Source organism: Sus scrofa, chromosome 2 (genome assembly GCF_000003025.6).
Source record: "Sus scrofa isolate TJ Tabasco breed Duroc chromosome 2, Sscrofa11.1, whole genome shotgun sequence".
In the NCBI taxonomy this organism is placed as follows: Eukaryota; Metazoa; Chordata; class Mammalia; order Artiodactyla; family Suidae; genus Sus; species Sus scrofa.
In genome coordinates this window covers 62,006,733-62,033,525 of record NC_010444.4, presented here as the reverse complement: position 1 = coordinate 62,033,525, position 26,793 = coordinate 62,006,733, and the positions used below count along the sequence as shown (strand labels likewise).

The 26,793-nt window shown below is 47.1% G+C and overlaps 1 protein-coding gene across 2 annotated transcripts; it reads left to right on the top strand.

Annotated features, from left to right (window-relative positions):
• LOC102167481 (cytochrome P450 4F6-like) lies at positions 2,981-26,504 on the top strand. 2 transcript variants are annotated; one of them, XM_021083612.1, is made up of 13 exons: positions 2,981-3,075; positions 3,425-3,623; positions 8,938-9,082; positions 10,684-10,737; positions 10,834-10,961; positions 18,090-18,211; positions 18,954-19,224; positions 19,567-19,633; positions 19,844-19,973; positions 25,108-25,241; positions 25,322-25,386; positions 25,508-25,590; positions 25,800-26,504. In XM_021083612.1, the coding sequence occupies exons 2-13, from the start codon at positions 3,426-3,428 to the stop codon at positions 25,975-25,977; spliced, it is 1,575 nt and encodes a 524-aa protein (XP_020939271.1). In that variant the 5' UTR covers positions 2,981-3,075; position 3,425; the 3' UTR covers positions 25,978-26,504. The 2 variants fall into 2 exon arrangements, with proteins under 2 accessions (XP_020939271.1, XP_020939272.1); XM_021083613.1 differs by having other exon boundaries at positions 3,043-3,117.

The following is a 26,793-nucleotide window of genomic DNA, read 5'->3' as shown; positions in this document are numbered from 1 at the left end:
GACTTATGTGTCTAGTCTTTGGCCAATAACACAATGTCACAATTCCTGTCGCTTTAGAGTGTGTCTTAAAAGGGATTTATCAGGGAGTTCCCGTTGTTCCTCAGTGGTAATGAACACAACGAGTATGCATGCAATGCGGGTTTGATCTTTGGGCTTGCTCAGTGGGTTAGGGATCCAGCAATGCTGTGGCTGTGACTGTGGCTGGCAGCTGCAGCTTTGATTCAACCCCTAGTTTTGCAAATTCCACATCTGGGGTGGGGGGGGGGCTCGTATCAATCTTTCAACCACATTTTTTTCTTTTCAGAAAGATTTTGGCTATTCTAAGTTCTTTGCACTTTCAAGTAAATTTTATCATTAGCTTATCTAATTCTCTAAAAAGTCCTCCTGGGATTCAGTTTCCTAGAACTTATAGATTAATTGATCAATTTAGTGAGACAACATCCTAACACCATTGAGTCTTTCACACCATGAGCATTGTATATCTCTCCATTAATCTGGGTCCTCTTACATTTCTTTTATGAAAGGTGAAACTGCAGCCAGCAAGCTGCCCTACATATTTGTTCTAGAGAGACCCCAGGCTGATTCTAGGGAGGCGTGTTCTTATGGTAACAAAATAAGAATTACGCATCTGATTTGTGTGCAAGCTATGTGCCACTCATCATGCCAAATCTTTATTTATTTTCAAAATTGAGTTTTGGTAATAAAAGTTACAGCAGCTCAGCATGGATGGAATGCATTAGAGACTACAATTCTACTTCCTCCAATTCTTCTGTGTTGTGTGGATTCTTCCTGATTTTTTCCCAATGTGTATACAAACATGTGCACAATACAAATATTTGTAAGTTTTAGTTATCAATGGAACCTTTACCCAAATACTATTTTGAAACATACATTCCTCTCCTCTCTCTACCTGCATCTTTTTTTTTTTTTGGACATGCCTATGGCATTGGGATGTTCCTCTCCTCTCTCTACCTGCATCTTTTTTTTTTTTTTTTTTGGACATGCCTATGGCATTGGGATGTTTCAGCCCAAGGATGGAGCCTGCACCACAGTAGTGACCAGAGCTGTGGAAGTGGCAATTCCAGTTCCTTAACCACAAGGCAGCTCCCTCTACCTATGTCTGACAGGATACTTGCAACTCTCTGTGAGGTTTTATCAGCCCATTTTGCTGATTATAGACTGAGGTTCAGAGAGGTGACGGCATGTACCCAAGGCTGGTGACTCACAGTGACCACCACCTCGGATGTGACACAGGCTTGCCTGTTGCCTATTGCCTGGCTCTGGATGGGGGGGAAGGGACTCAGGAGAAGGAGCAGGGTGGTGAGTGGCTCCACTCCTTCCAACACTGGCTGGAGACTTTCCATAAGCCAGGCTTGGGTGATTTGGCATCTGAGGTGCTCCTTGTTTGCTGAAAAACCATCGGGGATGCTCCTGAACATCCCCAAAGATGAACAGAAAGTCTCCCCCTGAGGCTTCTTGCCCTCAATGCTGGCTCCCTTTCTCCTTCTACCACCTGACCCAGGAATCCGGGGAGCCAGGCCCTTTTGATTGCAGGCCCAGATCCTGCCCTTCTGATTAGAGCAGAGACCTGTGGGGGTTTGAGTATTGGTCATGGCTAATGGAAATTCCACATCTGCTTATAGATTCCATATGGGGCCAGAATTTACTGCTCTGGGTGGCCTTCCAAAGGAGAAGTTGCATGATGCTGTTCTGCCATAGTGGGAAGTGCTAGATGCACTTTGGGTAGCACACCTGGAACATAGTAGGTATACTTTATATAGAGCAGCTGCCATATAGTAGGCATGCTTTTTGAGACACCCAGCACACAGCAGGCACTAATTACCCACAGTTCTCTGCACAGAGTAGGTTTTCTTTGTTTGGTGTAATGGCACACAGTAGCATAAGTATTATTGGCAGCCCATTTTGTGCACTCCATCATTTTTGAGTCTCCTGATGGGCCTCATGTTCCTGTGGAATCCTCCTCTGTCCCTGTCTCAGGGTCTCATCCAACATCCCATTTCCCAGATGGGAAGGCTGAGCCCAGAGAGGGTTTGCAGAGCCCATAGCCAGAGCGAGGGCGGGGCCGAACTCCACTCAGGATCTCCCAACTCTGCTTTCTCCTGTGTGGACCTTGTTCTCTCTTGGCCCCTCCTAGCCTTACCCCTCACGCCTCCAGGTGCCCTCTTCTGACTGGGCCCTTGACCTGCTGAATCTGCTGTGGTAATCCCCAGCCAGGCTGGTTTCTCTGATCCTGCTCCCAGCACTCTTATCCCAACCCAAGGTCTGAGTTGCTTGGAGACAGAACTTGAACTCCTGCCAGGCTGTTTCTTGCCTATGGGCTTCCTGATTCTGTGCCAAGGAATAGTGAATGCCCCCGCATGGCCCACGTGTGGAGAGGAGCCCCAGAGGATGTTTTGAGAGGTGGTTGGCACCAGAACATTCTTTTTTTTTTTTTTTTTTTCCTGCTATTTCTTGGGCCGCTCCCACGGGATATGGAGATTCCCAGGCTAGGGGTTGAATCGGAGCCGCAGCCACCGGCCTACACCAGAGCCACAGCAACGAGGGATCCGAGCCGCGTCTGCAACCTACACCACAGCTCACGGCAACGCCGGATCGTTAACCCACTGAGCAAGGGCAGGGACCGAACCCGCAACCTCATGGTTCCTAGTCGGATTCGTTAACCACTGCGCCACGACGGGAACTCCAGAACATTCTTAATTATACCTGCTGTACCCTGGCCTTGGAAGGGCAGGGGTGGCTATAAACATAGGGGCCCAGAGTCATCTTTGCCCTCACTCCAAAAAGCTTCTTGCCCCACATGGGAGGTGCTGAATCCTGAGGAGCAAGCATCTGCATCATGTGACTCTAAGCTGTTTCATCTCTGGAGCCAGCTGCTTTGTGTTTCTAAGTCTTGGGCAGAGGGCCAGGTGGGGAGGAGGCAGCCAGGGGAGCAGGGATTGGCTGACCCACTGAAGCCCCACCTCTGCCCTCCTGTTCAGAGTTCGGGATAGGGAGGAAGACTTCCTAGGAAGAGGACAGAAGAAGCTGTGTGGGACTAGTTGCTCCAGACAGAAGGTGCAGTGCTGGTGTTGGTGGGACTGAGGGTTCTGGCCCAGGGTGGGGAGGGGCACTGCCCAAGGCAACTTTCCACTGATTCCGTGCAGATGTGTCTTCATTCTGTCCTCCCTTGCCCTCTCCCTGTCTCTCTCTCTTCCTCTGGATTTTCCTGGGTCTCCAACCCTCTCTGAGTCTCAGTCTTCCCATCTCTGAGCCCTTCCTTCCCCAGCAGTCACCATCCCTCCCCCTCACCCCCCTTGTTCCTCTCCCTGTGTTTGTTTGTCTATTTGTCTCTGCCTCAGAGCTCACCCTCACTGTCCCTTTGCTGAGTCTCAGGAGCTCACTCTCCACACCATCTGCCCTGCAGGATGCTGCAGCTGAGCCTGTCCTGGCTGGGACTGGGGCCTGTGTCAGCCTCCCCGTGGCTGCTTCTGCAGCTGGTCGGTGCTACCTGGCTCCTGTCCCGAATCCTGTCCTGGATCTATAACTTCTATGACAACTGCTGCCGCCTCCGGTGTTTCCCGCAACCCCCAAAACGGAACTGGTTTTGGGGTCACCTGGGCCTGGTGAGTGACGGTGACAAGATGGTCTGAGGGATGATGGTGTGTGGACTTCTCAGGGGTTGGGGATTGGGCTCAGGGAGCTTGGGATCTGGGGTTGGGCTGGGGTTGAGCTGGGGTCTAGGGCAGCAGAGAAGCAAGGGAGAGCATTTTCCTCACTTCCCCACTGGGTCGAACCCTCTCCTCTCTGTCCACTCTATGCCCCAATATTTTCATGGTTCATAGCCTTCCTCACCCAAGGCCAGTTTGGGGTTATGTTCCTGCCTGTCTTCCCTACACTGGCGCACATCTGAGGAGCTCTCAGAATGGGCTGGAGAGAGCTGGGTCCCCTAGTGACAGAATGGGCTGCAGAGAGCTGGGTCCCCTAGTGACCCCATGGTGTCCACTGCTGGTCTTGAGGCCTCCTCAGGGCCACTGTCCAGGGTCTGTCCCTGCCTGGCCCATCTCTGTTGGTTTCAGGTCAGTGTCTGCTCCTCTCTGGGCTTCTGCTTCCCAGAGGAATTAGCTATGACTTCCACCCCTCTTATGCCCCTATGGGGGTACAGCAGGAGCTGAGGAGATGTGTGGTCAGTCTCTCCTCCTCCTCCCCTTCCTCTGGCGTCTGTCTCTTCCAAACTTGTCTTCCACCCTCAGGATATATCAGTGGGCCTCTCTGCTCAACTTGGATAAAAGTGGACCCTTCCCTCTTTCAGAAGGAATCACTCGGACCTAATGGCCAAATTTCCTGGGAGGGTGGGAGGGGGCTCCTGGCCCACCTTCCTAGCCTCATCCCCAGAGCCCCTTCCTTTGTGCTGCATTAGCCTACTTTGGCCCTAATCCCAATAAGGACTTTGTCATCACTAGCAAAGGCACAATGTCCAAAACCATTGATTCCAGATTGCATTCTTTGACCAAAACTTCCCTTTCTTCTAGCTTCTTTTTTTTTCTTCATCTCTCATCCTAGACCTTGCCAGGCTGTCCATTCCCCTGTGCACCCTAGTCCAACAGACTCTTTTCAATCTGATTTCCTTGGGTACATCAAGTTTAGATTCTCATCCTTTGCACATGGGCTGAAGTCTCTTACCACCTGGGCTTTCCCCCATGGCTCTTTGAAAGACCTTGTCCTTGTGTGAGCTCAGTAATGGCTGTGACCTCATGGACTCGAAATCCTGTGGACTCCATCCAGCCCCCATCTCATCCACCTGCTCACAGCTCTTTGAGCTTGTGGATCCCCTTGTCCTCCTGGACCTCTTTTCCTCTTGGTTCTAGGCCACCCTCCTTCCTTGGTATCTCCTATACCTCCTCATGGCCCTTCTGTCTCCACTTGGCTCTTCCTTTGCTCCACCCTTCCATGAGTAGAAACACCAGCATCTTTCTTCTTTCTCTCCTAAGACCATCTCCTTACCCCAGGGCTCCAGCTCCTAAGTGGACCATCAGTTCCTTGCATAAGTGAATTCCAAATTCACACCTGACCTGAGCCCAAGGTCATCCTATCCAGCTCCTTCCTCCTCTTCTCATGGGGGCTGGGGAGCTCCTAAACATCTGATTCCTTGGTCAGAATCTGAACTCATGGCTCTGTCCCCAATCCTGCCCCCACCCTTGATCTAATCCATCTTTCTAGTTGCCCTCAGCCCATACCTTGGGGTTTCTAAGTCTGCCTTTTCCTCTCACCTGTGCATCTGTCCCTAATGTGCTGCCTCCACAATCCCTCCTTAATGTGTCTGCTCTCTGCATCTCTTGTCACCCTTGGCCCCACGCACCATAACCTTTCTCCAGGAAGGCTCTCCCAGCCTACTCACTGGTCTCCCTTTTTTAAAAAAAGAAAATTAAAAGTATAGTTGATTTACAATGTTGTCATTTTTTGCTGTACAGAAAGTGTCCCAGTCGAGCATATAAGTCTATTCTTTTTTTCCTACTATCTTCCATCATGTGGTAACACAAGAGATTGTGCAGTTCCCTGATCTGTACAGTAGGGGCTCATTGCTTCTCCATTCTACATGTAATAGTTTTTGCCTACTAACCCCCAATTCCCCATCCATCCCACTCCCTCCCCCTTCTCTGGTCTCTTCATTGCCACTGTTTTCCCCTCTCCTCCACTGTGTCTTTGGCCCTGGAGAGATTTTTCTGAAATTCAGTTTAGACCATGCAACTTCTCGGATGAATACTGTTCAATGCCTGCTTATCCCTCTGAAAATAAAGGCAAGTGTTTCTTGGCCAGGCCCTGGTGTCCTCCTCAGCCTCATGCATGTCATAGTCACTCTGAGCTTCTTGGTTCCTCAGTGAACCAAGCCCTTCTCACCACAGGGCTTTTGCTTGTGCTGTTCTTTTGCCTGGGGGCTCTTCCCTTCCTGAAGTTACCCAGTGGATTCCTCCTATTCTCCCATTTAGCTCAAATATAACTAATTTCTAAAAGCCTCCCTAATAACTCCTCCTACCCAGTCCTTGACCTCTTACTTGGCCTGGCTCTTGCTTACACAGTTAATTATCCAATCATTTGCTTTTTACCCAACTCTACTGAGTAGATGGTAGGTCTGGGAGGCACAGATTAGATCTACAGTGGCCCATCCCAGGGGCTGATATACAGTAGGCACTTAATAAATATTTGCTAATGTGATGGGGGAGGCCTGGGTAGCTTGCCATCACCTCCCTTTGTTATCCAAGGCCAAAATCCTGATTGTCCAGCTCCTCTCCTCTCCTCCCCCAGACCAGCTTGTCACAGAACAGGATGTCCCAAGCTCATTGTAAAGGTTTCCCTAGGTTACATGTCTCAGCCAGCCCCTGAGGCAGCAGGAATGTTACAGAGTTACTGCAGTTCTGGCTCCCCATCCAAGGGCTTGGCATTGGAGGCTTGTGTTGACCTCTCTTCTCTCCTTCCGTGTTTGTTCCTGTGTGATCTTGGCTGAGTCCCTCTCCCTGTCTGGACTGATCTCATCAAGTGTCTCAGGGTCATCAGGGAGCAGGGAGTGGGTGACAAAGGCGAATAAGACTTATATTCCCTTGACTGGAGCACCTGGGACTATTTGTCAGGCTTGATTGGGTCCTCATGAGGGTGAGAATGCTTGACCAGGAGGGGACCCATGCTTCTTCCTCTTGTGGGGTATGTGGTTTCAGCTTCCTCATTTGTAAATGGCATGATTTATGGGAGTGTCCATAGGTTCAGGAGAGATAGCTGGCTTGCTGGGAGATACTATGATAAATTGATGGATAGACAGGATGTTTTAGATAGCTAGATAGATAGATAGCTAGATAGATAGATAGGTAGGTAGACAGATAGATAGACGGATAGATAGATAGACTGTCAGACAGAATGCACTGTGCACAGAGCCTGGGCAGTAGAACAGACTCATAGGTGGGAGAGGCTGCCCTAGTTGATAGGTAGAGTTCACATCTGTCCTGTGGCATCTTCCAGGGCTGGAAGGTCCCAGAACTTTAGACCCTTCACCATGCAAGGAAACAGAGGCCATATGGACTGGTCAGAACATGAGAAGATGTGGGACCCAAACCCAGGGACAAGTCCTTCGGTCACTGTACCACCCACAAATCTCCCCCATGAGGACCTCTTCCTGTGGCCACCACTAGGGCTGGGACCACTCCCGGCATGAGAAAAATCTGTCTTCTCCAGCCAAGGTCAGCTTCCCTGTGGGCAGAGTGTGTCTTCTCCCTGTGCCCTGGGATGCACCTTTGGGACCTGGAGATGTTCCAAGATGCAGCTGAGATTCCTTCTGTCTGTGCAGATTCTGACACAGCGTCCACTGTAGGGGCTCCTTCTGGGGAGTGATGGCCCTTGCCTTGGCTGCAAGTGCCCCCATGGAGCAGGGCTTGAGGGACTTAACTCCACTGGTGGCCAACTGTCCCCAGAGACAGTGGATCTTGCTGGGCCCCGCCATCTTCCTCATTCTTTCTGCTACTGTGTTATTGCCTGGTCTGTCACTGACACCACAGGTGGGTGCTGTGTCAGCATCTGAGTGCTGCGAGCCCTTCCCTGCCTCACTTCTGCACAGCTCTTGCAGGTCCCAAAGCCCCTCCTGAACTTGGGCTTCCTTGGTCATGTCTTTCTTTCATTTATTTTCCAACCCCCATTCTGGACACTGTTTGAGGATTCTTGGGGAGATAGCCCCAGACTCTGCCCTGGAGGAACCCCCGATTTTGCATGCAGAGGCAGAGACACCCCAATTCTCTGTGGCCAGATTAGGTCTGAGGGAGAGACGGGCTGGCAGAACCCAGAGAGGAAGCAAGGCTTCTGCCATTCAGGCAGGCTGAAAGGCTTCTTGGAGGAAGAGTTGATGCAAGTGCGTCTGGAATAAATTGCAGGCATTTGTTTTTTTGAGCAAAGAAAGGAAAGTGTATTCTGTGGAGAGGACTAGTGCACTCAGAGGCCTGGAGGTGACAGAGTGAGGATTTGGCTTTTGAGCACTTGGGAGTTCCCTGCAGCTACAGTGATAGCAGTGAGGGTTAGAGAAATAGTGGTGAGGAGAGTAGGGGTCACAGGACTTCAAGACCAGGTAGTGGCAGGAGATTGATCCAGAGAGCGAAGGGGAGCTGTGGAAAGGGTGTAGGTGAGGAGAATCAGAGTTGTTGAGTTGAAGATGTGTGGAATGACAGAGAAATCGGGGCAGAGAGAGAAATACAGAGAGAGGGACTGAGAGAAGACATGCAGAGAGATATAAATGGAGCAAAAGAAACGTACATACACATATATAAATATTACCTATCTATCCATCCATTTTCCATTCATCCATCGTCTGTCCTCCTCTCAGCTATCTTCGTCTAGCTATCCATCCATATATAATCTATTTATCTAGCCATCATCTATCATCCATCCATCTATCCATAATATATTTATCTATCCATTATCTATCATAGAATTTGCATCATGCCTCCATCCATCCGTCTTTCTATCCACCCATCATCTAAAATTTTACCTATTCATCCATCCATTTATCTTTCTATCTACCCATAATTATCTATCTATCTATCTATCTATCTATCTATCTATCTATCTATCCATCCATCCATCCATCCATCCATCCATCCATCGATCCAAATATATCTATCCACCCATCCTTCTGTTATCTCTCTTGCTTCCCCGCCCCGTCTCTCTTTCTGTCAAAATTCAGAGATGAAGAGAATAAGGGCACAGAGAGAGTCACTAGGATACATATGAAAAAAGAGAGGCCAGCAGAGAGAAGCTGACTTGTTGAGATAGAGAAAAGTATAGGTTAATAATCCAGGTAGCGGGGGGAAAAAGGGGTGAGTGAGTGTGGTGGCTTGGGAATGGAGTGGGCACTTGCAGTTTCTGAGGCCCTCTGTCAGGCCTGGACCCATCCTCACTCATTCCCAGGCGAAGAACAATGAAGAGGGCATGCGGCTGGTAGAAGATCTCGGCCACTGCTTCCGCGACGTCCATCTCTGGTGGCTAGGGCCCTTGTACCCCGTCCTGCGGCTTGTCCACCCCAACTTTGTTGCTCCCCTGCTCCAGGCCCCAGGTATCTCCTGGTAGCCCTCCCTACCCCAGGCTCCCCCTGCTCCTGCTCCAAGCCCTTCCCACTCCTCCACAGACCAGGTTGTGCAGGGGAATGCGCAGCATCGACAGAGACCTGCTGGTTCCTCTGGGCAGGTCCTTGGCTCTCTCTGGTTGCCAGAATCTCTTCCAGTTTTGGGTGGTGGTGTAAACTCAACCCTGTTGGTCTAAGAAAGGGGATCTCTTGAGTGAAAAGCTCAGGGAGCATTGCCTTCAGGCATGGCTGGATCTAGGTTTTCAAGCAGTGTCATTGGGAATCTGTCTTCATCTCAAAGCTGTGTGTTCTTCTTCTTCATGCTGGTAAAGATGAATCCCAGAAGGTCAATCCCCGCTGACAAGTGAGCTCACGCCCCACAGACCCAGGAAAAGTTGCAGAATTCCCTTAAAGTGGAGTGGCCTGGGTCACAGGGACCACTTCATCACCTAATAACTGCAGCTGAATTGGTGAGGCTGAGTGTCATATGGTCGGCTCTGGAGCAGGGGATGGGGTGGCACAGCTGCCCTCATAACTACTTGGGTTGACGGTGGAGGAAGTATGGGGTGCTGGTTCCAGGAAAAGGAGATAGACATTGGACTGGCAGATACTGCAGCTATTCATCCACCAGCCACCCTGCTAGGTGGGCATTTCCAGGGTGGGGAAAAAGAGGTTCAGGGAAGCATAGTAACTTCTCAAGGCCACGTAGCATGTGAAGCTTGCCTCCTAGTTCTGTGTATTCTCTGCTGCCTGAGCTGCCTCTGATGGAAGGAACCCTAAGCCAGAAGGTGATGTGGGGGTAGGGAGATGGCCAGAGTACTGTGTGTGTGGGGCAGGGATACCACCCGACCTCAGGTTGGCCCACTGTGTCTGATTGGTCCTGGGGGCCTCTGGAGGCTTAAGGGGACAGGGAGAGCTCTTCATGGTGGGTGGAGCTCAGTATCTGAGTGGGACAGCATCTTCTGGTCCCTTTCAGCACAGAGGGTCCCCTTGAGCCTAAGCACCTGATGCTAAGGGTAGGGTGAAGGAGGATACTGAGGAAGTCTAGGTCACGCCCAGACTCTGTCTGTGCCCTTAATGGGACAGTATTTAAGTCCTATCTGGGGCCTCTCTGTGGGACATGCTAAGATTGTGTCATGTTGCCTCAGGCCCAGGTCAGGGCTATGCCATGTTAGGACATATCATGTATGCTGTTTCATGTTAAGGCATGCTAATACACATTGGGGTGATGTTGGGTGTTCTAGGAGATGTCAGAGAGTGATGGGGCAAATGTGGTGTACTAGGTTCCTGATAGGTTCCTGTGCTTGGGTGTGTAGAACATATTAGTCCTCCTAAGAACCGCGTCAAGGTGTGCCGAGACCTGTTGTGCCATGTTGGATTGCATCTAAGTATGTAGGAGTGTGTGTGTTGGCTCTGCCTTTGTTCTACTCTGTGCTGCAGCCTGGTCTTGTCCTCTCTTACCTCCCCCCTCCTCCCTGTTTCCCCTGCCCTTGGTCCCATTCCTGCCATGCTGGGATTGGAGGGGGAATGTAGAGCAAAAGTCCCTCCCTTTCTCATCTCCGTGGTCCCTGATGTTCCATCTCTCATGTCAGCCACCATCATACCCAAGGATATGCTTTTCTACAGCTTCCTGAAGCCCTGGCTGGGTGAGTAACCGGGAGTGACGGAGGTTGGGGACAACCTTGGGGGTCTGGGGGAAGGTGCTGCCCTTCTTGCTCACTCCCCATGGCTGCCCCTGCTAGGGGTTGGGCTCCTGCTGAGTGCTGGTGAGAAGTGGAGCCACCAGCGCCGCCTGCTGACACCTGCCTTCCACTTTGATATCTTGAAGTCATATGTGAAGATTTTCAACAGGAGTGCAGACATCATGCATGTGAGTTTCTTGAACCCAGGTTCCCAGCTGGAGCCTTGGGAAAGGCGGAGTGGCCTCGGACACAAATAGTCTGGAATCCTGCTCTGCTGAATGGCTTTTTGTGTGTGTGTGTGGGGGGGGGGTGGCATCACTGATTTTCCTCTCGAAGCCTCAGTTTTCTCATCTTTAAAATCAGGATAATAATCCCTTCTGAAAGGGTGGTCAAGATGATGTAAAGGAATCCTGTTCTTGGCACACAGTGGGTACACAGACTGCTCTAGTTTCTAGTGTAGATCATGGAAACTCTTTAAATTCAGGATATAAATGATGAAGATTTAAAATGAGTCAGGATGGTGGAGGAGGAGCTTCTCCTGTAGGGCAGTGGGATCAGAGGCATCTTTTGAGACACTGATGTGGGTTTGCTCCTTGGACTGGCATAGAGCTTTAGGGATCTAGTTGCCACAGCTGTGGCTTAGGTCATGACTGTGGTCCTGATCTGATCCCTGGCCTGGGAGCTCCATATGCCGCAGGGCATCCAAAAAATACTTGTGGAAGACTATACATGGCATTCACCCTCTCCTGTAAACGGATCAAAATACCCCCATCTACATGTAGAACAAGTCACAGAGAACATCTATTGATTGCTGTCAGAAGACCTTAAACCTCCAAAAAGGGCAAGAAACCCTCCCCATACCTGGGTAGAACAGAGGAGAAGAAAAAAAAAAAAAGAGAGAAAGAAGCAGGATTGGACCAGCACTCCTGAGAGGGAGCTGTGAAAGAGGAAAAACACTTTTTTGAAGCCATGTAACCAATACAGAGATCCACGAGAACAGAGGGATCTCAAAGTCTCAGGGCAAAGCGCAGGAACTGGACTGAGGAGGGCCAAGCACGATGAGAGCCATACAGACCATTTGTACCAGCACTCCCAGACACCACAGCCTGAGAGGCTGGGCAGGGGCTGGGTGCTGAGACTCAGGGAGTGGACTAGGGTTGGATGCGTGGAGACAGCCTGAGGGGTCAGGGAGCTGTGTGCCACTGGTTGGGGAGTGGATCGCCACAGCCAAGGGAACTCAGGAGGTCTGGGCCCACAGGAGATGCAAGGCACCATTGTTGGAGAGGTCAGGGGAGGAGGCAGAGAACACCACAGGAATGTCTTTCCTTGTGGACTCTCAGAAGGCAGGGAACCTCTGGCGCAGGCTAAGGTGGTGAGGGCAGGGAACCTCTAGTGCAGGCTACAGGCTATGGGATGCCTCTTCTGTGGGCTATGTGTAGCCGGGCACTGCTTCCTCAGGCTAAGGGCAGCAGGGGGCTAAGCATGACACTGTGTCTCTTGCATGGTCTGCAGGCAGTAGGGGCAAACCACAGCAGTCATCTCAGACACCAGAGGTGGGCGTGGCCTGCTACCACTAGGGGTCTGTGAAGAGGCACCACCTGCTGCCTCAGTCACCTCGGAGGTCGGCACACAGGTGGGCCCTGCAACCAAGCACCACCAGTTGGTGCTCTCATTCCTCTGGGAACACACACACCCTGGTGCTGCCACTGCCAAATGCTTTAGGCATAGCATACCTCTGCCTGAAGATCACAGTCACTTCCCAGGGCCCTGCAACTAGGAGCAGCTATGCCGTCTGCCCACGGGTCTTTGCCACTGTCAAGGGCCCAGCGATAGGCACTGGCTACTAGCCCTGCCCATTGCCTCCATCTCCCTGGAAGCACGCACAGCACCCTAAAAATACATAGTGAGCCATCACAAAATACCCAGGGATGCTCTCACATATAAATAGCCATCCAAGGCTATAGTAATTGCTTTCCCTAAAGTCACAGAATAAGAAAAAGATAAGTGAAATGAAGAAGCTCAGGAATCATTCACAGTTAAAAGAACAACAGATTTTCCCCGAAGGAGCAAACAGAACTCTGCAGTCTAACAGACACCGACTTCAAAAAGGAGCTAGTGAAATTACTAAAGGGATTAAGAGAAAATATGAAGTAATTTAGAGTAGATATGAACCGTAATGCAGATTCCTTTAGAAAGGAACTAGAAAGTAAAAGGAGGAGCCAAGAAACATTAGAAAATTCACTTGCAGAGGTGCAAGCTGAGTTAGAGGCACTGAAGAGCAGAATGAATAATGCAGAGGAACGAATTAATGACTTGGAAGATAAAATAATGGTAATCACCCAATCAGGACAGCAGACAGAAAACTGAATGAAAAAACATGAAAGCAATATAAGAGATCTATGGGATACTATAAAGTGGGCCAAGCTATGCATACTAGGGATTCCAGAAGGAGAAGAAAAAGAAAAGGGGATTGAACATAAATTTGAAGCATTTATGTCTGAAAACTTTCCCAGTCTAAAGGAAACTGAAATCAAGATACAGGAAGCGCAGAAGGCCCCAAACAAGTTGAACCCAAACAGGCCCACGCCAAGTCATATTAACGCACTGAGAGAGGCCAGGGATTGAACTCATGGATACTAGTTCACACTGAGCCACAACAGGATCTCCTGCAGTTCCTACTCATTACATACCACATTAAACTCATACACTTGAGTTTGGGTTTATTATTGTTCCTGCGATGTTGGGTCAGTTTTGTTTTGTTCTTCTCATCTTAGCTGGAATCACTCCTGTGTCTGTGGTCATGTGTGGGTTTGGTAGACAGCTCTGCTGACCCAGGTTCAGCTCTGTCACATGTTTGGGGTTTGGCTAGCTATCAGCTGGTCTAGGATAGCCTTGGTGGGACCGTGGACTCTTGCTTTTGTCCTTCCTCCTCCAGTAGGTTAGCCTGGGCTTGATTGCATGGTGGAGACTGCTCCAAGGGAGCAATCAGAAACATGCAGTATGGCCTGCCAAAACTGAATCAAGCAGAAACAGACCAACTGAACAGACCCATCACTAGAAACGAAATTGAAGAAGTCATAAAATCACTCCCTACAAATAAAAGTCCAGGACCAGATGGCTTCACAGGTGAATTTTATCAAACATATAAAGAGGAATTGGTGCCCATCCTCCTTAAACTCTTTCAAAAGGTTGAAGAACAAGGAATACTCCCAAAGACATTCTATGATGCCACCATCACCCTCATTCCAAAACCAGACAGAGATACCACCAAAAAAGAAAACTATCGCCCAATAGCATTGATGAATACAGATGCAAAAATTCTCAACAAAATCTTAGCCAACCGAATCCAACAACATATCAAAAAAATTATACACCATGACCAGGTTGGGTTCATCCCAGGTTCACAAGGATGGTTCAACATACGCAAATCAATCAGCATCATACACCACATTAACAAAAAAAAAGTCAAAAATCATATGATCATCTCAATAGACACAGAAAAAGCATTTGACAAAGTCCAACATCCATTCATGATCAAGACCCTCGCCAAAGTGGGTATAGAGGGAACATTCCTGAATTGAATCAAAGCCATTTATGATAAACCCACAGCAAATATAATCCTCAATGGGGAAAAATGGAAAGCCTTCTCACTCAAATCTGGAACAAGACAGGGATGCCCACTCTCACCACTGCTCTTCAACATCATTTTGGAAGTCTTAGCCACAGCAATTAGACAAAAAAAAAGAAATAAAAGGCATCCATATAGGAAGAGAAGAGATCAAACTGTCACTGTATGCAGATGACATGATTCTATACCTAGAAAACCCTAAGGACTCAACCCCAAAACTACTTGAACTGATTAATAAATTCAGCAAAGTGGCAGGCTATAAGATTAACATTCAGAAGTCAGTTGCATTTCTGTATACCAGCAATGAAACATTAGAAAAGGAATACAAAAATACGATACCTTTTAAAATTGTACCACACAAAATCAAATACCTCGGAATACACCTGACCAAGGAGGCAAAGGACCTATATGCCGAGAACTATAAAACCTTAATCAAAGAAATCAAAGAAGATGTAAAGAAATGGAAAGATATTCCATGTTCCTGGATTGGAAAAATCAATATTGTGAAAATGCCGTACTACCCAAAGCAATCTACAGATTCAATGCCATCCCTATCAAATTACCCATGACATTTTTCACAGAACTAGAACAAACAATCCAAATATTTATATGGAACCACAAAAGACCCAGAATCGCCAAAGCAATCCTGAGAAACAAAAACCAAGCAGGAGGCATAACTCTCCCAGACTTCAAGAAATACCTCAAAGCCACAGTCATCAAAACAGTGTGGTACTGGTATCAAAACAGACAGACAGACCAATGGAACAGAATAGAGAATCCGGAAATAAACCCTGACACCTATGGTCAATTAGTCTTTGACAAGGGAGGCAAGAACATCAAATGGGAAAAGGAAAGTCTATTCAGCAAGCATTGCTGGGAAACCTGGACAGCTGCATGCAAAGCAAGGAAACTAGAACACACCCTCACACCATGCACAAAAATAAACTCCAAATGGCTGAAAGACTTAAATATACGACAGGACACCATCAAACTCCTAGAAGAAAACATAGGCAAAACACTCTCTGACATCAACATCATGAATATTTTCTCATGTCAGTCTCCCAAAGCAATAGAAATTAGAGCAAAAATAAACCCATGGGACCTCATCAAACTGAAAAGCTTTTGCACAGCAAAGGAAACCGAAAAGAAAACAAAAAGACAACTTACAGAATGGGAGAAAATAGTTTCAAATGATGCAACTGACAAGGGCTTAATCTCTAGAATATATAAGCAACTTATACAACCCAACAGCAAACAAGCCAATCAAGCAATGGAAAAATGGGCAAAAGACCTGAATAGACATCTCTCCAAAGAAGATACACAGATGGCCAGCAAACACATGAAAAAATGCTCAACATCGCTGATTATAAGAGAAATGCAAATCAAAACTACCATGAGATACCACCTCACACCAGTCAGAATGGCCATCATTCATAAGTCCACAAATAACAAGTGCTGGAGGGGCTGTGGAGAAAAGGGAACCCTCCTGCACTGCTGGTGGGAATGTAAACTGGTACAGCCACTATGGAGAACAGTTTGGAGATACCTTAGAAATCTATACATAGAATTTCCATATGACCACGCAATCCCACTCTTGGGCATCTATCCAGACAAAGCTCTACTTAAAAGAGACACATGCACCCGCGTGTTCATTGCAGCACTATTCACAATAGCCAGGACATGGAAACAACCCAAATGTCCATCGACAGAGGATTGGATTCGGAAGAGGTGGTATATATACACAATGGAATACTACTCAGCCATAAAAAAGGATGACATCATGCCATTTGCAGCAACATGGATGGAACTAGAGAATCTCATCCTGAGTGAAATGAGCCAGAAAGACAAAGACAAATACCATATGATCTCACTTATAACTGGAATCTAATATCCAGCACAAATGAACATCTCCTCAGAAGAGAAAATCATGGACTTGGAGAAGAGACTTGTGGTTGCCTGATGGGAGGGGGAGGGAGTGGGAGGGATCGGGAGCTTGGGCTTATCAGACACAACTTAGAATAGATTTACAAGGAGATCCTGCTGAATAGCATTGAGAACTATGTCTAGATACTCATGTTGCAACAGAAGAAATGGTGGGGGAAAAACTGTAATTGTAATGTATACATGTAAGGATAACCTGACCCCCTTGCTGTACAGTGGGAAAAAAAAAAAAAAAAAAGAAATAAAACCAGAAAATCAAAAAAAAAAAAAAAAAAAAAAAGAAACATGCAGTATGGAGTTCTCGCTGTGGTGCAGTGGGTTTATGATCTGGTTTGTCTCTGTGGAGGTGCGGGTTTGATCCCTGGCCCAGCCTAGTAGATTAAGGGTGCAGTGTTGCTGCAGCTGTGGCTAGAACTTCCATATGCCCTGGGGATGTCTGAAAAAACATGTGGCACCTTTTGAAGCCTAGTTTCAGAACTAGCACACCATGGTTTTCTGTTCCTGCTGGTTGAAGCATGTCACATACTCAGCTCATATTCAGCATGTGAAGAGAGAGGTTCCACCTCCTAATGGAAGAGCCACAAAGTCTCATTACAAAGAGTGAATGACATTTTTGCAGTTGTCTACCACTATGGTAATGATGAAGATGATGATGGTAGTTAATGGTTATTTAACAGTTATTTTTTAAATGAAGTTAAGTAATTGAGTAACTGGAATAGTACCCTAAAAGGGAAAACATAAAGTGGTAGTTCTAGTTAAAATGAATCCTTGGAAATTAGTCGGGTGTGATCATATAACTTAACCTTGATTTTATGACGATTTTAGCAACTCTAGCACAATTCTAGATGATGCAAAGTCTTCATTTTCTCCAAAAACGTCTAATTACCGTAGTTTGAACATCTTGTTTTCTATACTAGGTTTATTGGTCAGAGAAGCTAACATTACTTTTTATGATGATGATGATAATGACGGCCATGCCCCCAGCATGTAGGAACTCCCCGGGGCCAGGGATTGGACCCGTGCCATAGCTATAACCAGAGAAACAGCAGTGACAACACTAGATCCTTAACCTGATGAGCCACAGGGAACTCCTCATTATTATTAATAAAAATATAAGCCTATGTGTTCAACTAAGGTAAATGATAATAACTAATGTTTTCATAAAAGATACATTTTTGTAACTTCAGACACTACTGTAAATAACGGTTATTTCACACTTATTGGAAATCCCAAACAGTGGGGCCATTTGTTGACATGTGTTGCTTAATTTATTTTTACATTCCTACGAAGCAGAGATTATGACAATTGCCACACTATAGAGGATGAAATGGGAGGCCAGTGAAGTTAGGGGCTTGCCAAGGATCACACACTAGGAAGGATGCTATGTGTGGGGGTACAGCAACTCTAACTTAGTTTGTCCATTACCAAAGCAGGTCATCTGAAGTGTTACTAAATATTTGATGCTGGAAAAGCCCAGTGGAAAGCAATGAATTGACCAAGGGCACCCAGAACCTAAGAGGCAGAGCTGGACCTTGAACTCAGGTCTCCTGACTCCCAGCTCTGGGGGCTTGATGTCTTGATAGGAACAGCTTCCACTCCCACTCACGCCCTGGGCATCCTTGGGGGTGGGTGCCTAGGGCAGAGACCAAGAGACAGGGTCTGGGGGAGTGCATCTTGGTGTTTGGGGTTGGAGAGGGGCTCAGGGGAGGCAATACCCAGCCCAAGCTCTGCCCTCTTCTCTGTCCAGGCCAAGTGGCAGCACTTGGCCTCAGAGGGCCACACCCGTCTGGACATGTTTGAACACATCAGCCTCATGACTCTGGACAGTCTGCAGAAATGTGTCTTCAGTTTTGACAGCAACTGCCAGGAGTGAGTCTTGTCCCAGGGCCTGGAACCATGAGCCATAGACCCAAGGGAGTGGATGGGGTAGGGGGAGGACTGAGCAGGGTGATCAGAAGGGCCCTCCTGGAGGAGGTGGGTGAGGGGTGGACACTGAAGGTCAGGAAGGGGAAAGAGAAGGTGAGATCCTCTTGGTCAGGCAGAACTGCTTGATAGAGGCCAGGAAGCTAGTGTGAGCCAAGTGGGTGTAAGAGTGAGGAGAGACATTGGAAATAAGGTTGGAGGAGTGGGCAGGGGCTATAGCTTAAGGACATTCCAAAGCCAGACAAAGAGGATATGAACTTTTTGCTGAGGTTTCCAGGGAGCCAGGGAAGGTGCTCAAGCAGATGTGGGTTGTGGTCAAAGCGGAGTTTGGACATCTGACTTGGGCAAAGCCTGGCTGTCATGTGGACAGAGGATGGAAGGAGACCCCAGAGAGGAGGAAGCTTGACGTTGGTGGGGAAAATGGGGCAGATTTGGGAGAAGCTGAGGAAGAATGGCAGGGGCAGATATTGTGTAGGAGCGAGGAGAGATGAGCGTGATTCTCAAGCTCCGCCCTGAGATCTAGGACATGAGGCAGTTGACAGAGATGGGAGGCAGCGAGAGAAACCTGATGGGAGGGCACTCTTTTCTGGCTGGGATGTGGTCCTGGGTTCCTGACTGGAAGGGCTCCCAGGGTTTCCTGTGTGTTAAGGAGCTGCTTCTCAAGGCTCTCTCTGGTGTGACTGTGTAGGAAACCCAGTGAATACATTGCTGCAATCTCCGAGCTCAGTGCCCTGGTGACAAAACGGAATGAGCAGATCTTCCTGCACAAGGACTTCCTGTACTACCTCACCCCCGAAGGGAGGCGCTTCCGCAAGGCCTGCCGCCTGGTGCACGACTTCACAGATGCCGTCATCCAGGAGCGGCGTCGCACCCTCATTAGTCAGGGTTCCCAAGACTTCCTTAGGGCCAAGGCTAAGGCCAAGACTTTGGACTTCATTGATGTGCTCCTGCTGGCCAAGGTAGGCTTCTCTGGGATCTAAATTCAAGAGGTAGGTAGACTGGATCTTGGTTTCACATGTCAGAGCAAAGAACATGGACTTGATCGAGAGAGGGCTAGGGAGTCACAGAGGGTGCTTGAGGAAGGGAGGGACAGGTCGGTGAGGAGTTTCAGACGTGGCTGTGTAGAAGGCTGCCTGGAAGGAGTAAACAGGAGGCAGGAGACCAAGGAGGAGGGCTGTGGGGTGGGCTCTGGAGCTGACGAGGGGATGATCCTGTTTGGATGATGGAGCTTCAGGGACAATTTCAGGTTAGGCTCAGGTGTCCTCTGAGCTGATGTGATTTGGGGGGTGCTTTCTCTCCAGGATGAAGACGGGAAAGGACTGTCAGATGAGGACATCCGAGCCGAGGCTGACACCTTCATGTTTGCGGGTGAGGGTCCCGGTGTGGGACTTCGGAACAGGCAGGGGTCTCTTCATGTGAGGGACTTGGCTGGTGGCCCTGGATCACCCCGTTTGGCCATCTTTCCCATGTTATTTGAGGTGGCGAGGGTGGGGTGGGGGGCGTCTTACCATGAGGGTGCTGTCGACCCTTTGGTGCTGAAGTATCCCAGAGACCCAAGCCTGTTTGGCTGCCCTTCAGGCCATGACACCACCGCCAGTGGCCTCTCCTGGGTCCTGTACAACCTGGCAAAGCATCCGGAGTACCAGGAGCGCTGCCGGCAGGAGGTGCAAGAGCTCCTGAGGGACCGTGAGCCTAAGGAGATTGAATGGTGAGTGCATGTCCACATGGTGTCTTCCTGAACCCTTCTTATTGGCTCTAGTCCCCAGCTGGGAAAGGGGAAACAAATATATATATTTGTTTATATATATATAAATATATATAATATTTATATAAATATATATATTATATATATATATATAAAATATATATTTATTTATTTTTATATATATATATATGCCCAGTCTGAACAGCTGAGGCTTTGGGGATGAGAAGATCTGAGTGTCTTCATTAATGCCCCACTAACTGGCTATGTGACTTAAGAAAATCAGTCCCCTTTTTCTGAATAGTGTTTTCTCCTCTATGAATTGGGGGGTGGGGTGAGGAATCTCCCCTCCACAGGTGCTACTTGGAGAATTGTGACAATGCAGAACAGATGCAGCACAGTACATGTTCAATATATTAACATCCTCTCTCCTCCCTTGCTCTTCTGCTTGAAGTTGCACTGTTTCTCCAAAGACCCCCATTGCCCTGAATTTTTGCTCTTTCCTCTAATTCCCATCTAATATTCTATCCCAGGGGTTCCGAGGAAATCTCTCGGGGGTCCACCTCTTTGCTCAGGAAACATATCTATACTTCCCCTTTTCCAGTTCAGAGTCTAGTCCCATTTGAGTCCTACATGGTCCAGCCTGGGGCAGAGATGAAAGGAGGTGAGGCTTCATAGTGAAGAAGTGAATATCGATTTGCCACCTGGATGTGGTTATTGGATGGTGCTGCAAGCCATGGGGGTAACTTGTGCAAAGGCCAGGATGGAAGCATGCAAGAGTGAGCCTGGGATGTCTGGGAGGAGATAAAGGTGGTTGGCTCCTTGTGAAATCTACAGTGTGAGGATCAGAGAGGTTCTTGTTAAAGCTGGATCTGGTAATGGAAGCCCTTGTTGGAGTGCTTTGGAAAGGACATTAAGAGTTTTCAAATGTATCAGTTCAAGTCCTTTGGGACTCCAATATTGGATAAAAAATAAAAATAGGCTGGGTGTTGCCTTTAGTGAAGCGTCACATGGGGCAATAATGATTAGACATTAGTGGCCCACTGTGCTCAGTCATTGGCTGTAGGCTGCCTGGGAAAGTGTGACCTTGCTGTGAAAGCTATAGCAGAGCCCAGGGATCCTATAGCTGGAGGCTGTCAGGTAACAGCACTCCTTGAAGTTGTACAGCAAGTTTCTTTTTCTTTCTTTCTTTCTTTCTTTCTTTCTTTCTTTCTTTCTTTCTTTCTTTCTTTCTTTCTTTCTTTCTTTCTTTCTTTCTTTCTTTCTTTCTTTCTTCCTTTCTTCCTTTCTTCCTTTCTTCCTTTCTTCCTTTCTTCCTTTCTTCCTTTCTTTCTTCTTTTTAGTGCTGCACCCATGGCATATGGGAGTTCCCAGTCTAAGGGTTGAATTGAAGCTGTATTTGTTGGCCTGTCTCACAGCCACATGAACTCTGGATCTGAGATGTGTTTGCTGCCTATACCACAGCTCATGGCAATACTGTATTCTTAAACCACTGAGTGAGGCCAGGGAATGAACCTGCATCCTCATGTATACTAGTAGGGTTCATTACTGCTGAGCCACAGCAGGAACTCCAGCTAGTTCTTTCTTGAAAGGAGATCCATGACTAACATAGGAGAGTGATGGGGAGCATTGAAGATCTTTGAGCAAGGGAGGAAAGAGGTCTGATGTATTAGAAATATCTCTTTGCAGCTACAGGGGCAACCTGGAGGGAATGAGATGCAGTCTGGGTGATAAGGGGGAAGATTATGGGCCAAAGGCTAATGGATGGAGAGAAAGTGTTGGTCTGGATAAATATTTTGGAGGTAGTACCCTCAACGTGAAGGTTTGCTCAGCACAGCAGTCCTTGAGGTGGAAAGATGTTTTTGTGCTTCTTTCAACTTCAAAAAAAATTAGGCACTTGGTAAAATCTAAACAGTATGAACATAAGCTTCCCATCAACCACCCCAGGCTTATTGAGATATAACTGTCATATAACATTCTACAAGCTTAAGGTGTACAACATGGTGATTTGATATATGTATATATTGCAAAATAATTACAATAAAGTTGTTTAAGACATCCATCACCTCCCATAAGCCTCTGTCAGACACCAGCATCCCAAACCCATCCCTTCCTTCAATGGTTTCCTGTGTCCTTCCAGACATTGTTCAGTCTGTCCCTACATTAATCTGTTCACAGTCTCTCTTGCCTTATTCATTCTATCCTATGTCTCTACAGCTCAGAGTATATACAGAGCTTCCAGGCATGATCCTTGACAATATAGCTTCAAGATCCTTTCATTTATTAGGTTTCGGGAAACTAATTTTGAATTGCAAAGTCAATAATAAGAGTAGGTGGGTTTTTTTTTTTTTGCACCCAATGAAACATCCTGATAAGATTAGGTTATTAGAGTTTAATATAAACAGACACACACATTTGGTCATTTGTTCTTTTCAGTCAATAATGTGTCTTAGAGCTCCTTCTCTCTGAGTGTGTATAGCATTGCTTAGTTTACCCAAGCTGCTTCTGTGGGGGACATTTACATAATATAATATATAATTTTCAGTTATAATAGATATTGCCAAGTTGCTTTTCAGTATCTCTGTCCTGATTTACTCTGCAGATTTACCATGCATGGTGGGACAGAACTAGTTAATCCCTATATCCTTCTTCTTGATGGCTATATAACATTCCATTATATGGATGTATCATAATTTATCTAAACATTCCCCCATCAATTTGTATCTTTTCCAAGCCTGTTACTACAATCAACCTGATGCAGTGTACATCCACTTTGCGTATATGTGTGGATGTCTTTCTCAGACTAATTCCTAGAAGTGGTGTTCTTGGATCAAAGACTGTTAGAGTATTGCATTTTAATAGCTCTTGGCAAATTCATTCCTACAAACAGATTTTAAGAGTGCCCATTTCCTTGTATCCTCATCAACAGTGTGCATTATAAAATTTAAAAATTTGCCCTTCTCTTAGGTGAAATATAGTTTGTTATTTCAGTGAACATCACTTTAAATATTGGTAAAGTTGGGCACTGCTTTCCTATTTTGACCAACCACATATATTTATTTTTCTGTAGAGTGTCAGTTTTCATAATTTGTCCTTTAAATTTTTACTTTTATCCTAGTCATTTTTTCCTTACCGAGTTATAGAAACTGTTTAAATGTAAGGAAATTCAATTACTTTTTCTTATGCAAGAATTATTCCCCAGATTGTCTTTTGACTTTATCTTGGTTTGGTTTCATTTATTTGTTGTCAAATATATTAACTTTTTTTTCCTTCACAGCTCCTTTACTTAAAAAAAATATTGGGAAGTTACTGGTGTGGCTCAGTGGTAACGTGTGCAACTAGTACCATGAGGATGCAGGTTTGATCTTTGGCCTTGCTCAGTGGGTTACAGATCCAGTGTTGCTGTGAGATGTGGTGTAGGTTGCAGATGTTGCTCGGATCCTGCCATTGCTGTGGCTGTGACGAAGGCCAGCAACTGTAGCTCCAATTAGATGCCCAGCCAGGGAACTTCCATATGCTTTGGGTGCAGCCCTACAAAGAAAAAAAATGCTTAGAAAATACTTTCATACTCTAGGACTAAAATGTAAACATCTTGCTTGTATTTCTCTAATGGATTTATTTATTTAAAAAGGTGTTATTTGAGTTCCCATTGTGGCTCATTGAGTCAAGGATTGACTAGTATCCATGAGAATGTGGGTTTGATCCATGGCCTCAGTGGGTTAGGATCCAGTGTTGTCATGAGCTGTGGTATAGGTTGCAGACCAGCATGGATCTGGTATGGCTGTGGCTGTGGCTGTGGTGTAGGCTGGCAGCTGCAGCTCCATTTCAACCCCTAGCCAGGGAACTTCCATATGCTGTAGGTGTGGCCCCAAAAAGACAAAAAAAGGAAACAATTCTGTGTATAAGTTAATTTTATTTAATATTTTTGTTATTATTATTATTTCTTAATCCTTATTGCATATGAAATCTGTATTGGTATAAGTACTGAGGTAGGGGTCTACAGTTTTTTCTAAATGGCTAACTAGTTGTCCCAACAGAATTTAGTGATTATTTTCTATTTGTCTTAGGATTTTATTGTGTGTGTGTGGGTGTTTGCTTTTTTTTTTTTAGGGCCACACCTGTGGCATACTGCAGTTCTCAGGCTAGGGATCAAACTGGAGCTGCAGCTGCTGGCCTACGCCACAGTCACAGAAATGCCAGATACATGTCGTGTCTGCAACCTACACCATAGCTTGTGGTAGTATGGAATCCTTAACCCACAAATGAGACCAGGGATGGAACCTGCATTCTCATGGATACAAGTCAGCTTCTTAACCTGCTGAGTCACAACAGGAATTACAAATTGACCTAGCTTTTGGTGAACTTTAATTCTTTCAAACTGAATACAATTACCACCTTCCTTTTCCTCTTCCTCCAAAACTAGATTTTTATTAGATTGCATTGGTTATGTTGACTGATTTAGAAAGAACTGACACCTTAATAATATTAGGTCATTTCACCCCAGAGAGTGGAGTAGATCTTACTCATTCATGTAAACCCATAAATTCATTATAGAGAATTGTTTTTGCTTTTTAAGCTGATTGTATAATTCAAAAAACTTTTAAATGCAAATATATTAATACTTTTAAGGATACCAGTAACTGTTGTGTTTTTGCTCAGAAATGCTTCTAAAATACCAGTTTGTTTTCTTCTAGTGACTTTTGTGATTTTGATATTGTAATGCTTAAATCTTTGCTTCATCTTGAATTTACTTTATTGTTCGTTTGTTTGGGAATGCACATGCAGCATATGGAATTTTCCAGGCTGGGGTCCGAATTTGAGCTGCAGCTACAGGCCTTCTCCACAGCCACAACAATGCAGAATCCGAGCCTCATCTGCAATCTCTACCACAGCTCTCATTAATGCTGTATTCTTCACCCATTGAGCAAGGACAAGGATCAAACCTGCGCCCTTATGGATACTAGTCAGGTTCATTATTGCTTAGCCACACTGGGAACTCCCTTGAATTTATTTTATTATAGGAGTGAGGGTCAGTGGGAGGTGGAGAGAGTGTCTCACAGGACAGCATCAGGGCCCAGGGGTGTCTCTGTTTTTGTTCCTTGGATAATTGATTTTTTTTTGTGCGTGTGGGGATCCATAGGGATGATCTGGCTCAGTTGCCCTTCCTGACCATGTGCATCAAGGAGAGTCTGCGGCTGCATCCCCCAGTCACTATCATCTCTCGCTGCTGTACCCAGGATGTTGTGCTCCCAGATGGCCGGGTCATTCCCAAAGGTGCCCAAAATTTCAGAGGGAGGAGGGAGGTGGTCCTGTCAGCTGAGCCCTCATCCTGACTGCCTCCTCCTTCCCCACAGGGAACATCTGTGTCATCAGTATCTTTGGGATTCATCACAACCCATCCGTCTGGCCAGACCCTGAGGTGCTGCCCCCACTTGGGGAAATCAGACACTTCCCCTCTACTCTATCTACATCTGTCTTTTCTGGGGGTGTCCGGGTGTCCTGAGAAACCCCACCCAGCAGGCCTGTCCTCTCTGCCCCAGGTATACAATCCCTTCCGCTTTGATCCAGAAAGTCCCCAGAAGAGGTCACCTCTGGCTTTTATTCCCTTTTCTGCAGGGCCGAGGTAAGGCTGGTGGGTGTGTGAAGCGGGGATGGTGTGAAGACAGGAGTGGGGTACAGGGGACATGCAAGCCCAGGTTGGGGTGGTCTCAGGCATGGTTAGCCTCCTTCTCTATCCCTGCAGGAGGGGATAGGTGTCCCAGGTAGTTTCTGGGCCTGATGGGGCCTGATGGGGACCTGGGTGCAGTCAGAGCCCCTACTCTCACCCCGCAGGAACTGCATTGGGCAGACGTTTGCCATGACAGAGATGAAGGTGGTCCTGGCACTCACACTGCTGCGCTTCCGCGTCCTGCCAGATGAGGAGGAGCCGCGCAGGAAGCCAGAGATAGTCCTGCGGGCAGAGGGCGGCCTTTGGCTGCGGGTGGAGCCGCTGCGTGGAGGCCAGCAGTGACCCACCACCTCCTGGCCTGGGGTCTACCCTAACCCTAGACACTTCACTTTGTGGAGTCCCAGGAATAAAACTGTGCTGAACCTCAAGAGAGCCAGCAGGGGGCTCTTGGGTCTCATGAGGATCCAGGGGGCGGGTGTAGCTGAGAAGGTGGAGGACTGGGATGGAGGGCAATACTGATATGTGAGCGGGGTCAGGAGGACAGAACTACACTTTAGGGAAGGTGGAGCAGAGAGCTAGATGCAGAGGACCTGGATCCACCGCTTCTTGCCATTAGACTACCAAAGTTACCATCCCTGTCTGCCATTTACTAGCTGTTTTGCTTGGGGAAATTGTTTATCTTTCTAAGGCTTAGTTCCTTTATTACAGAGTGGTAGCCACCTTCTTGCACTGTTGTTGGGATTGAATAAGCAAGCCTGTCTCAAACGACTGAGTCAGTATCTGATAAATGTCAGTACTCAATAGGGGTGAATTTCCTCCCTTCTTTTTTCCCTCACTTTGTCAAATTAAAATGTTTTAAAATCCTCAAAGTTGTGTTTAAATTTTGGAAAATGTGGAAACCTGCTGTTGAAGAAATCTATCTTTAGAAGATTCAGTAAATTCAAAACCTCCACAGTTGCATCTGTGGTATAGTTCCAGGGGGTTTTTATGTGAAGCTGGCCCGAAGCTAGGAAGTGAAATTTGTTTTTCCCCTCAGAGAGGCATGACCGTGGACTTCATTCTCATTAGATGTTCTAGGAAGTGGGGTCAAGTGGGTCCACACCAGTGAGGAATAGTGAGAGGGCACGTGTGGGGTTGCTCTTTCAGAACCTGGCACAG

Excerpts from the sequence above, each read along its gene's own strand:
- LOC102167481 (XM_021083612.1), top strand. The coding sequence starts at position 3,426 with ATGCTGCAGCTGAGCCTGTCCTGGCTGGGACTGGGGCCTGTGTCAGCC. Across the intron at positions 10,738-10,833 it reads CTTCCTGAAGCCCTGGCTGG|GGGTTGGGCTCCTGCTGAGT; the intron begins GTGAGTAACCGG and ends TGCCCCTGCTAG. Across the intron at positions 19,974-25,107 it reads GAGCCTAAGGAGATTGAATG|GGATGATCTGGCTCAGTTGC; the intron begins GTGAGTGCATGT and ends GGGGATCCATAG.